The 13,312-nt window shown below is 34.9% G+C and overlaps 1 protein-coding gene across 4 annotated transcripts in view; it reads right to left on the bottom strand.

The window, feature by feature from the left end:
- Positions 1-4,126: 4,126 nt before the first annotated feature.
- LOC145664880 (spermatogenesis-associated protein 20) overlaps positions 4,127-13,312 on the bottom strand; it is a 336,902-nt gene continuing 327,716 nt past the window's right edge. For all 4 annotated transcript variants that reach the window (XM_081731928.1, XM_081731930.1, XM_081731931.1 and 1 more), the window contains exon 12: positions 4,127-12,431. In XM_081731928.1, the coding sequence (XP_081588054.1) occupies positions 12,174-12,431 (258 nt within the window). In that variant the 3' untranslated portion in view covers positions 4,127-12,173. The remainder of the gene's footprint in view (positions 12,432-13,312) is intronic.

The raw sequence follows: 13,312 nt of genomic DNA, 5'->3' as shown, positions 1-13,312 counted from the left end.
GTATTCGAAGCAATTTGAGCATGGTTTAGATCTGGCTGCGTTTCTTGAGGTCTCTGCACGGCATTTGTTCTTGGTTATTGTTATTCGTATCTTTATAAGTGAGTTTACTTCTGGGTTGTGTGAAAATAACCTGACCAACCATACAGGCTCATTATCATTACGAATGCATATGACATTGGTGGAGTTTACGTGTCGTTGTTTGAGTTCTTTCCTGATGGTGTCCGTAGTGATGTCTAGAGGGACCTCTTTAATTGCAGACGTGTACGTAGGCATCTCTAAGTGGGACTGCACTTCTGGATTTGTTGTGATGGGAATCTGGTGGTTTGGGTTGTGGGTGAGTTGGATTGCGGTTAACATATGCCACTATTTTCTTCTTGGGAGGTTGTTGGGCAGGAGGATTTACTTTTAGGTAGGTTGCGTGATTATTTGCTCTCTTCTTCCCATTTTTTAACTTCTTCAGCATGATCATACGAAGTGATCGTGAGGCGAAATCCAATAGGCAGGTTAGTGGCACAGGAACACATTTTTAATTGATTCTTTTATGAAAGGTAGGAATAATAGTCTCGTGTTGCGTGAAACGTGACCAATGATGCTGATAGTACGTCTTCGACCAACTTCCTTCTCTAACTTGTCGCCCATGACCAGTGGGTTTACTGTGAGTTCTGAGGCTGCGTTTATAGCTACCATATGTAGGCCAGCTGCATCCATGGCGCATTGACGTGCTACAGATTCTTCAGTATTAGTTCTTTCCATGCTTTCTTTTTATTTCATGATTACACTATCCTGTCTCAAAAATGCGAGCTGTTGAGTGTCCCTGCAAAGGGCCAAGAGTGTGCTGCTTTCAATTGGTAGGGTGTGGCCTGGGTCTAATAAGGGCTGTTTGTGTCTGGAGTGCAGACCACAGGATATAGTGTATTAGATTCCTAGCCAGCGACTATTAGCAATGCATATACAGGCCAGGATACGAGACATTACGAACTTTGATCTACATGGGGGTCGACCGGTGTGCGATTCCCGATTATATGCATCCTATGTATGCGTATTGTCAGGGGTAACGATAGAACGACAGAATTATGTCAAAAGATTATCCTGTGTTATAATTATCTCCAATTATTTGTACAGAACTAAGAGACTCTCTGGGAACACTTGTAATCACTTGATGAGCTGAGCACCTAGACGATGTCTCTCTCCCATTGTGATGGCTCCGTAGGCGGCATCAGACCAGATTACGCCTAAGAGGGACGCATTATATGGCGGGACGCCAAATTATCCAAAACATTGAGAAAGTATGCAAGTGATATTTGTAAATTTCGATTCATGATGTGATTATGGAGATATCGATATAATTCTATCGCTAAAATTTTTAGTGTTGCCAGTGAAATCATCACCAAATGGTGTTATTCTTTGTTTGTACCTGTTCGATGGTGCAGAATTTCTGTTCAACTAACCGTCGATGTTATTCTCTGTTTGTACCGGTTAGTTGCTTCATAATTTCTGTTCAACTAACCGTCGATACGTTTTCTTACGGCAAAACAATATTCGGCAGCAGCTATTCATCGGGAATTTGTGTCGTGTATGGACCAAGTGTAATGAGTGAAGTTGTTCGTGAATGAATTTATTCATTTAAGAGTGGACGAACACAACATTCATGACGAAGAGAGGAGGGTCAGGCCACCAATGTCCACTGATAAACTCGTTCAGCAAATTGATGGAAAAGTTCGTGAAAATCGACGTTTCACCCAGGAGGAAAAGTCTTGGATCTCATTGCTTTGGAGATTATGAGGAACTGAAAGATGCGGTCACAGGGTGGCTCAAGGCACAGGCGGGAGATTTTTATGCTGATGGAATTTCTAAGCTAGTGTAGAGATATAAACGCTTGAATGTTTATGGAAACTATGTTGAAATATAGAGCAAAGAAGTACGTAATTTTTAGATGTATGTAATAAATTGTTCTTATTTGTTTTTTTAGTGTTTCTTTTTTAAGCAGGTTACTTTCCGAATGGCCCTCGTATTTACTTTCTCCTCCTGCTTTCATGTTCTTATTTTTCAGAGCAATGGAGCTTTGTTTTGAAAACAATTTGTAAAAAAAAATACCAAAATATGTTTTTGGTATCACTATTAGTTCCTGTCTGGATTTTCCATGAGCTTCTTTTAGCTTTTTAAAATATCTATCTAATTAGTTCACAGTTTCGTTACAAGATAAAAAGTCGCCCAGAGGAATATAAAAGTCGCTTTCTAGTTTTGAGAGCTGAGTACCAGATTGGAACATGAAAACTTCGCTATGACGGAAAAAGAACGGAAACTATTAGCTCAACAGGATGTTGGCATTTGTTTCTTAAATAATTACCAATACTTTCTGAATGGTGTTACTGAAGCTGGATACAATATTGAAGAATGTGTGAAAACAAGCGATTTGAAGTTTAGGAAAGTCGATTCGGGAGGTTAAATGACTAAACAGTATTCATCAAGCAGTTTTCTGGATTTTGTTTTAATTGTACGCCACAAAATGTCGCTTATACTTCCTCACTTAACAGAAAATGTTGGTGGAAAAAATCAATATTTTCTTGTATAGTTGTACAATTGCGCTTCGACAACAACTATACCAACTTCTCTTATGTTTTATGCATTCATCTACAGGAAGTAGACATTGCAACAGGAACACCTGGCAGAAAATCATATTTAGTATTTAATAAGGAGTTAAGGCACCTTTAGCGGCCAGTACAGCAGCAACACGATATGAGAAGGATTAATAGAGGTCCTGCACCGTTTGCAAGAGATTTTCAGCCATTTCTCTTGAAGCGCAATGACAAGTTCAGCACGTGGACATAATGGAGGGAAACGTTTCCTCATTCGATCCTCTAATAAACCCCATACAGGTTTAATAATGTGAGACCTGGCGGTTAAGCGGGACACGGCAAATTTTCAATCGTGCTCATCGAACCTCTCTGTCCTGGAACACTGCATCATCGTCCGGAAAGTGTGTTCGTACCATAGGGTGTAAATGTCCTCCAGAATGGTCGTACAGTTCTTGACAGCGACACGACCCTCTAGAACAATTAGTGAGCTCAAAGTCTGCCACGATATTGCGCCTCAAACCATCACGCATCCGCCTCCAAGTTTGACTGTGGGTACCAAGCAATCTACGTTGTATGCCTCCAAGGTGCTTTTCCAGACAAACACTTTCCCTGTTGTTTGAAAAACAGTGTAGCTGGACTCATCCAAGAATATGACACTTTTGGGTCATCCAACGTCCAGGTGTTAAGTTTGTGACACCACTAAACTCCCTCTGCGGCACTTGTGCTACTGATGAAAGGCTTCGGTATAACAACCTTACCATGGATGTTGGCCTTAAGCAGTTATCGACAAACGGGTTTCGTGCACACAGCCTCTGGAGGTGGTATTTACTTCTGCGGTGATTGCCGATGAGGTGGTTTCCAATTTTCGTGCAATAATCCTAGTCAATGTCCTGACCTCTCTTTCAGACAACTTCCGTTTTCACCTGCAGTTGCCCTTCCTAGTTGTGGTTCTTTCTTCCTGTTCATATGCATATGTCACCCTTGATAGAGCTCGTCCTGTAGCTCGTGAAACGACACAAAGTATTGCAGTTTTGGACCAGATGCACTTGCTAGACGCTTCCCTACGATCTGCCCTCTTTTGAAGTCCGATGTGTCTCCCATTATACCGCTCTACTCACACGATTTGACGTTTATCTACGAACCTCTTCTCCTGGAATGACTACCAAGGACCCGCACACGCATCTCATAGCCCAAAATTACGATATAAACTACCAGATGTCTCTGGTAAACCCCCACGAACATCCTATGCTATTTGCCCAGGTGTTTCAATTTTAATGTTCACTACCTGTATATATGTACGATTGAAAGTTGTATGTTCTATCCCTTTTTAAGTTTTTTTCCAGACTAAGAATTTTAAAAGTGCAATTTTTACATTAGTTGTAAAAAGATGTACGCTGTGTAGCATTATTTTCCGACGTAACAATAAATTGCTACCCTCAGTTGAATAATATTGTAGTATCATATGCATCCCAAATGCGTTCATCCTTTGTTTAAAGTTGTTTAAAGTAGCATGGTGTTACACGGGATTAAGTAATAATAACACAAATAGGTAACAAGCAAATCTATATATTTACAAGTTTTGAGTATTATGTTGCAGTCACATACAAGAACAACCGAGTACGTGCTCCAAGCTTGTTTACTTATCATACGCTTCGTACAAGACAAGTTCACACACAATTACACACGCACACATACATACGTCAAGACGAGCAAGTTCTTATTTATTAGTACAATTTTGTACAACATATACTTTTCTATTTTTTTTTTTTTATTTCACACTACGCACAATTTACATGGACGTTCCAACTACAATTCTATAAAAATGATGTTGCGTAGCAGTAGCGTATTCACAACTATCTACAATACAGTATCATTATTAATAATACGTGTTATCGTCAATTCAACTGTAAGTGCAATGTATTAATTCACTTGAAAACACTTTATTGTAAAACTTCACAATATTATATAAATTTATATTTATTTAAATTTTACTATCACAATTTGATTGCTACACAAGTGTAGTGTGCGATGTGATTAAAACTGTTGTGGTGGTTATATTACACTTAAAAAATAATTTAAAATGAACTGTATAATAAGTGAGTCGGCTGAAATAAAATGTACCCTCTCACTAGTCAGTAACGTGAATACAAAACAAGTGACAGAACGGCACCTATTGCTATCTGGTAATTATTACCATCTGGTGGCTACATCGTAATAACATGGCAAGGTTCCAGGAATTCTATTAAGTTATTCTCTGTGTGTGGCGTGTGTAATAGTCAAGTGAGCCAGCTATGTCGACGCCGTTGAAACAATGCCCAATAATAGTTCTTTTCTCTAGCATTTTTTTTATTAATCATATTTTGATGTGTTAACAGTGTTTGTTTTATTTTATTTTTGCATTTACCATTGGTTGTAAGCAACTCATTCACTTGACTCTGATATCAGAGACGCTAGTAAACCACTTCGATGCTCAATTCTCTATGGTCACTTCGTCCTTTTATGCAAATTTTGCATCCCATCTACTCACCATACTTCGAGCCACAACTTCCTAAATTATAAAAAATAACCTGTCCTTATAATGCAACATGAGATTGTACAGTTTCATCTGTTGATCCACCTAAGAACTCACCGATACTTCGATGTTCAATATTTTACTATATATATATATATGATGTTTTGATACTCGATACTCCGATATATCGATCAAGTTTCGATATCCAAACGAGCTTATAGAACAGTCCTATCTCAAATTTTGCACCGTGTTTCACATCTCACATTTTCTATGCGACGATATTATACCCTGATAAAATCTTACAATGAGTTGGTCGAAAGAACGGTATAAACTTTCAAAGGAATTATGAAATAAAACATGATAAACTGAAAAGAGTAACATGGTTGGACCAACGGTTGGATGAACTGATGAACATCATATTTTATGCCTTACGTTTTAACGTTGGCAGGATTACTTTTAAAGAAAATTCTCATTCACCACTAATAAAATCTTACACAATCAACACTAAAAAATTCCGTAATTCAGTTCTATGGAATACTATTCTCACAAGAAAATAATTTAATTACTAGCATGTATTATTTTACATAAAATACAAAATCACCACAAAAACTGAACAATACAAAATTTATAAAATTAACAGGTATACTCGTATATCTGAGGTCAATTAAGTTCGGAATTTTATAAAGAAAGTGCCATCACATAAAGAAAATGATATATTCTAGTTTATTCTCTAAAACATAAATACGTATTGAAAATGTGGATATTGCGCTACATTATAAGTTTTACTTTTTCTTTCCTTTCCTTGGCATAGCGACGAACAATTTTAAAACCGCTGGTATAAAATATTAGTAATTCCTAAACGACTCTCACTTTTTAACACATTTCAGTCTGTAAGTAACGCTAATTCCTAATATTATATAGTCACGCAAAGATATCGTTACCTGCCTCATACCAACAGGTATCGCTACCCGCCTGCCTCATGCCAATAAGTATCGTTACACGCCTGCCTCAAGCCAATGGGTATCGCTCTTGCCTGTTTCATGCCAATAGGTGTTTTGATTTAATTATATGACAATGGATAATGATGCTGCTGATCATGAACATGATTTCCTGTTTATTATTAGGACAAGTAAGAAATTACAGCTTTCAATTAGGCACGATTTTAACTTATAGGGTACAGAGAACCGAAGGGTTGGGCGCAACAAATATTTATTAAATAATGCGGAAACAGGATTTTGCATATACAGACAATAGAGGGTAAAGGACTATATATATATATATATCTGAAATTGTCTTTGGTAGGGCGAACTTTGTTTTCATATTTATTGATATAAGCATTTTTCATATAAACAAAACTATTTAACCACACCCGTGTGTAGAAATTTTGGGAAAAAGTACACCTTTCATCTGTAGTCAAATACAAAATACTAATAAACATCTGAATAAGATATACATATTAATTAGAAAGTAGTCAAACTTAACAATATTTGGACACTCTCAAATGCAAAGTGATTTCACACAAAAATAATTAAATTATCAATATATAAGATTCCCTAAACTGTCTTTGTTCTTGACAAAGTCCAATTTATTGGGAAATATAAAGTTACCAAAATCAAACTAAGTGCTCAAGTGAATTAATACATTAATGCTCGTAATTCAACAACATAGTCACATATCTTGTGTAAATATGGAAAATGATATATGTAGATTCAACAAGACAGTCCTTAGCATTATTGCACGTAACTTGCCAATTTAAATACAAGAATATATATATAAAAGTAAAATTATGAAAAATAGAATATTCAGCTTTCGTTTATGTCTACCTGATGGTTACAGTTCAAGTATCATGCAATAAAAATAAAACTTACTACCATTTAATTTGCGTTATGTTATACCATTTTCTGTTTACTCGGTCCGTGTTTGTGATAATAATGATCTGATTTTTATTTATTATCAATGATAAAATGATCTTTATCCTACTGTGACTTGCATTAAGATTATATGAAAGCAATGTGACAGAAGCATTCTATCTTTCCACAATTACAATTCAGTAGTTTATTAATATTATTGAGAACTGATTTATCTTAAAGACAGCCTCACACAAAAGCATGCACTGCAGAAACGATAGATATATTATGTTTCCAATTCAATTAATCTTCAACTGAATTATTGTATCTGGAATCTATATGATTAACTACACGCTTATGCCTAACAAATCCGGTATGTTGTTTCGGAATTTATACATATATAGTCGAACGAAATTCAAAACGTTGTTCACCTTGTAAATCAAGTATTATTTAACAAACCCCTTAAATTTTAAGTGTAAACAATATTCTGTAAAATCATTTAAAGTTAGAACCAGATTATAACCATTTAATAGCTATCCTGTACAAAACTAAAATTACATCATATCGTATTAATTCCACACACACACACACACACACACGAAATTAAAGCCAAATACTGTGAATGCACAATAATACAAAATATGAATGCACAATGTGTTTTCTGCATAATACAAAACGTCTATTTCCGTGTCAATCATAAGACAATTTGTGTTTGGAGCCAGTATGTGGTGTAGAGGTAGAAAAAATAAATAAACAAAAATACTTGCAATTCTCAGAACGGTGAGAAATGATCATGACGCAGTTTTGTGAACAAGAACTTCATTTTAGTACGTAAATACGACACACAAAGAAATAGGTCTGTGACTAAAATACAAATGAAGATTTTGAAATATATTTGTAAAATGCTTTTCGCTTGCTTTAGATATTTTTCATATTTTGCAAAACTTGTGAAAGAGATATTATTAATGTGTAATTAGAATATATATATATATATATATATATATATATATATATATATATATATATATATATATATATATATATATATATATATATGTGTGTGTGTGTGTGTGTGTGTGTGTGTAGCAGAATCACGAATTTTCCCTTGAATTAAGTTCAAAGTCAAAACAGTATTACATTTTTTAATGTTTCAATGATACAATTTTTACAAATAAAATCTGTGTTCACAGTCGTGAGAGAAAAGTTAAAAAGCTCAACATACTAGCAAATCGTTTGCTGATCCTATTTGTTAAATTTAGCAGCGCATGCAAGGAGCTTCTGAAGAAATTCAGCAGTTTTACACAGGGGTAAAAGTGGATTTGAAAAGGTGGGAAGACGATAGGTAGCGGCACGACGTCACGTCGTTCTCCCTGCCTATCTTTGCTCATTGCATTTTTTTTAGAAACGGGCGACGCCGTACATATTTTTTTCGAGGTGGGGGACGGCGTCCTCCCGCAAAGAAAAACCATATCCTACGTTTGTGGAAGCAGCTGTGGAGAAAGATATCGTGCCTTTGGTCATCCGTTGAGTAAGCCATTCGGATAAAATTAAACGTAATACTGAAGTCATTTTTCTGCTTAACCAGACTCTATTTTACAACTTGATTGATAATTATCACATAAATTAGAAATAAATCGTATATTCCAGTGTTTTGGTTAAACAATAAATTTTAAATATCGAAATTTAATTACGATAACTTCAACTGGTTGCATCATAACAATAATTTGTTCTATAGATCGTTTAAAGGATCACTTACATCATTTTCAGTGATCATTTTACTAACACACTAAACGTATAATAATGCCAATAACTACAACTATTAGCACAATCTAAAAGCACTAGCAGTATTGTCAATATCGGCCTCGCTTTGAGAGACATTATTCAACAGTAACAACAATTTTTTTCATTATTAGGCTTAACTCCCTCACCTTTCCGTCTGATAACAATACAGTTCCATCAAAAATACAGAGGACAAACATACAGATTTTGTATTTATAATATTATATATATAATATATTGTATACAGTATATGGAGAATAGATACATCAGACGCACACATACATCAAAACATTAACAACAGTTCTGTTCTCATTTACAATACGGTAAATGAACTATTTACAGACCAATAATATTATTAGTTGACCTTTATTATTGTAATTCAATATAGTTTCACAATTCATGAGCTGAGGCACGATGTGTTGTTTATATGGACCGAATCGTCTGTTCAATTCCACTAAACATAAGTTTCCAAAATATCAGTTCGATAAAACACTTACGTACATAATATATATACACCTACAGTACATTTATTTCGTAAGCATTATTAATTGTTTATATTTCATAATTCATTACATTTGCTTCTCCTTTGTCAATAATGACAAATACTACTAACTTAATATTAATAGGCTGAAGTCGACGATCATTTTGGTCTTTACAGACAGATTCTTCTAGAAGAGAAAGAGGAAGGACCTTTCATCGCTATATAAATATACCGTCTAGTTTTAAATTACCGGACTTCCAATATATATGGTTAAATAATAAAAATAGAGCCAGCTCTAAATAGTATCACCAGGTACTAATTTGGAATCATATAGGTACAGCAAACAAAGAAGTATGGACATTTTCAGTAGTAGCAACAAATGTGTTACTCATTTAATTTGTTCTGATGGACATAGAGTTAGCTCACGAACATGTTACACGGTTGATTAATATTCTATTCATCAACGCAGTCGCTCCCATTTAGGAATACTCATACATTTCTTTTTCTTTTTAAATTGTATATAGACATCTAGAAAATACATTTACATATATCGTACTTATCACAATGTATATCGCAAATAGATATGATAAATAAATACTATATATGACGACTTACTTTAAATTATATTCTTTGATCTTTCCTGACATTTCTACAACCTTCGTCAGAAAAGTCTCAGAATTAATTATTTAATTCTACCTGTAATGCAGAAACTACCTGTGGATTTTATTCAGTCACCTCATATACATCTTGAATAGACAAGGCCTTGGAAGAGTTGCCATATAAATGGCAGGGCTGTGCTTAGTAGCCCACTGTTTGGTTTGTTGGCGCATTTAGTTACAAGACCTCATACTGATGTATCAATCCAAGAATATCTGATCAAACATTGTATTCTTGCTATACAACATCTCCCGTAATTATCCAAACCTGTCGCCATGTAATTTTATTCCATTTCTTCGTGTAAAAATGCTGCTTAAGAGAAAGTGTCATCAAAATATTGCAGTAATCCAAACGGATGAAACAGACGTGCTGAGGAGCATTCCGAATGAAGCTTTTCTATTTGCTTCCAGAAATGGTTGCAGTTGTGCACAGTTAGCCGAGAGTCCTACTTTGACAAGACCTAGAACCATTACTAAAAATGCTGGAAAAATTGTTACGAGCTCAGTTCTGATCTTTTCTGACAAACGTCGTATTTACGTTTGTTACAATCTGAACACGGCACCGTTCCTCTAAAATTGTAGTAGCAAGGCCGGATCACTGCGTTACTTGCGAACTAAATCCTTGGCAACAGCAATAGGCCAACAAGTTTTTCCACTTTTCATACGATATCAATGTAAGTTAGATTGAGATTCCAATTATTTAAAACAACGCTTCAAGCTATTTTCAAGTGAGAACCATTTTTATTAGTCATAATGTTTTAGGAATACAATACTCTTTCCCCTCTGAAGGCTAATTTCTCATTGTTTAAAAATTATTTTCAAGTACCAATGTATTTATATTTTTAAAGTAAAACTATATTATTAATTAATATTTCCTTAATTTTAGATTAGAATTAATAGAATAAAATACATATTAGTTTCTTCTAATAACTGAAGAATATCAAGAATATGTAATCGAGTAAATTTGGAATTTCATAAAATGTCAGATCTGAAAGAGAAAATGAAAGACGCTTGTTTATCTAATTTCCAAATGAAAGACGCTTATTTATCTAATTTCCGAATGAAAGACGCTTATTTATTTAATTTCCGAATGAAAGACGCTTGCTTATCTAATTTCCGAACTCACAAATTTTCAATTATTGTGTGATAAGCAATTCAATTTTTGATTTTTTCTGCACATTTGGGACTAATGTTCAATTTAAGAGGAACACACGCATAGACCTCGAAGTTCACTTGTGGTACGCGGACCTCGTTAAACCATTACACAAAATACTTGATTTCCGTATTTCAATGTTGAAATAATTTTTGTTTCACTGGGATAAATAATAAATGAAATGAAATAAACAGGCATTCACAAACACCTAGACAAACAGGCGATTTATACAGTTCTCAGTGAAATGAACTATGTTTTGACATTTAAAACCCAGCGTAATTAGTAGTAGTTGGGAACTATTCCTTTTAAATCATTTTTGATGTGGGAAAACACGGTTCTTTCATGTTTTCTATCTTCTATTATTCCTAGGTATCCCGTTATCCGTTTAGAAGTTTTAGGTCACCACCTACTGTTACCACTTTTTTGTCTATTTGAAACGAATAGAATCATGTGAATATTTTTTTCTTTGATACAGCGACTACCAAAAACTGTACTCAGAGCGATCAGTTTGTTTCCAAATTACAAACAAGGAACCTGATGGGAGTGGGAATAAAATTATTCTTTGCTGTCAAAAGTACGAGTAAATGTAAATTCAAGAACAAAATACAAAGAAGTGCAATTTCATTAACATTATTCCATACTTTTTGGCATAAATCATTTAACACATGTGGGTTATGATTGTCTGTTATCTCCAAATGTGATAGTAATACGTACGAATTATATACTTGGGTTTCAAGCTCTCCTTACTACAAAGGCCAAACATTTGTCGTCAGCTTAACAGTAGATCTTTTACTTCATCCACACAGATCGATCAAAATACTAATAATCCTAGTATTTAAAAAAAAAAATGATTGAACCAAGCACTACAATAACTGCTCTTAAAATATATTTCTTAAAAATCCAGTATTATTACCTCACGGAAATACATATTTCCAAAATGAACCTCTCTAAGAAAGTTTTAGGATAATTTAATTTTGGTTATCTACATAGCTTATTAAAAAATCTACACAGCAATATTACTCCAACGTAACAAAAAGAAAACGCAGTCTTCTACGACTAAATTTTCAGCGGCATCTCCAGTGACGACAGTGCATCTGTTGTTTACGGATTTGCTGCTTTTGTTGTTCTTTCCTGGAGAATAATGATACTAATAATAACAACAAAGTCCCTTAATCCCTGTTGTCCAGAAGATCTGCTAGATCGGCCGCCGTTGTCACTGGCAAAGAGCACGTATTGTCTTTGCAAACGTATGCAGCTGCTTTGCCCTGGACAGGTTTCATCTTACGGATAATTTGACACCTGCGGTAGATGAAGCTGTCCTCCCGCTGATCGACCACGGCCACTGTTCGCCCAGGAAGCAGCCTGGAGTTGACTTCTGCCAAAAGGGCAGCTGTGTCAGGGTTCTCTGCACTGCCAGTCACAAACACCTAGCAAAACAAAATTAAAAAATGTTTAGAAAGAATATTACAAGTAGAAACAAGAAGAAAATTTAATAAATGCTCCAGTTACCTTGTTTACTTAGCACACTGATTGATAAAGAATTCTTTACATATCTTTGAAATTGAAAGGGTATTTTAATTATTTGTATTTATAGGTTTCTTCAAGCTTATTGAAATGTGTCTTGTTTTGCAAACATGAATTTCATTACACAGTGGCAGTTCTTGTAAACATAAACAAAAACCCTCAGTGGTAAAAACTGAAATTTTATTGTAGCTTGGGGGCGGCTCTGTATTCTATTCACAAAGTCACGTGCTTTCCCAATACGAAGAAAATAATTAAGAAAAATTCACATTTATTTTTTATACCAATGACGAACAATCGAACAAAAAAAGGTTATTTTAATTTGAAGTCCGGAACCCTGATTAATGTCTATGAGAAATTTGGCAACATAGTGTAAGTCACGATGCTTGATGCTACTTTCTGTTCACGTGTTCAAGCCTGGCTTTTTCTAGCGACTGCCTGCTTTACACAACAGCTCTTTAAAAGCATGCTATTCGTACAATGTAATTACACATTTTTCGTGACTGAAATAAAATAATGCGTTTAGTTCGCTAAATGAACCGCGGAAGAAGGGGAAATAGGGAGAATCTTAGGCCATGTGGTTCTACTAACGCCTCAACCGGAACGAAATGGGACGGACATGCTCCTTCTCGCACATACTCAATCATACACACACAAAGAGTCACTCATATCAAGGAGAGGAAGTCACAGTAGAATTTCGAAGCATTGTTCGTTTGCGACGGTCATATTGAAATTATTATGACGGGAAAAAAATTAAAACACTTCTTTTAGTGTACTTATTTACAAC

This window comes from Thermobia domestica, chromosome 11 (assembly GCF_964235325.1).
Source record: "Thermobia domestica chromosome 11, izTheDome1.hap1.1, whole genome shotgun sequence".
Classification (NCBI taxonomy): Eukaryota; Metazoa; Arthropoda; class Insecta; order Zygentoma; family Lepismatidae; genus Thermobia; species Thermobia domestica.
Note: the sequence above shows the minus strand (reverse complement) of the source record. Positions and strands in the feature narration are given on the sequence as shown.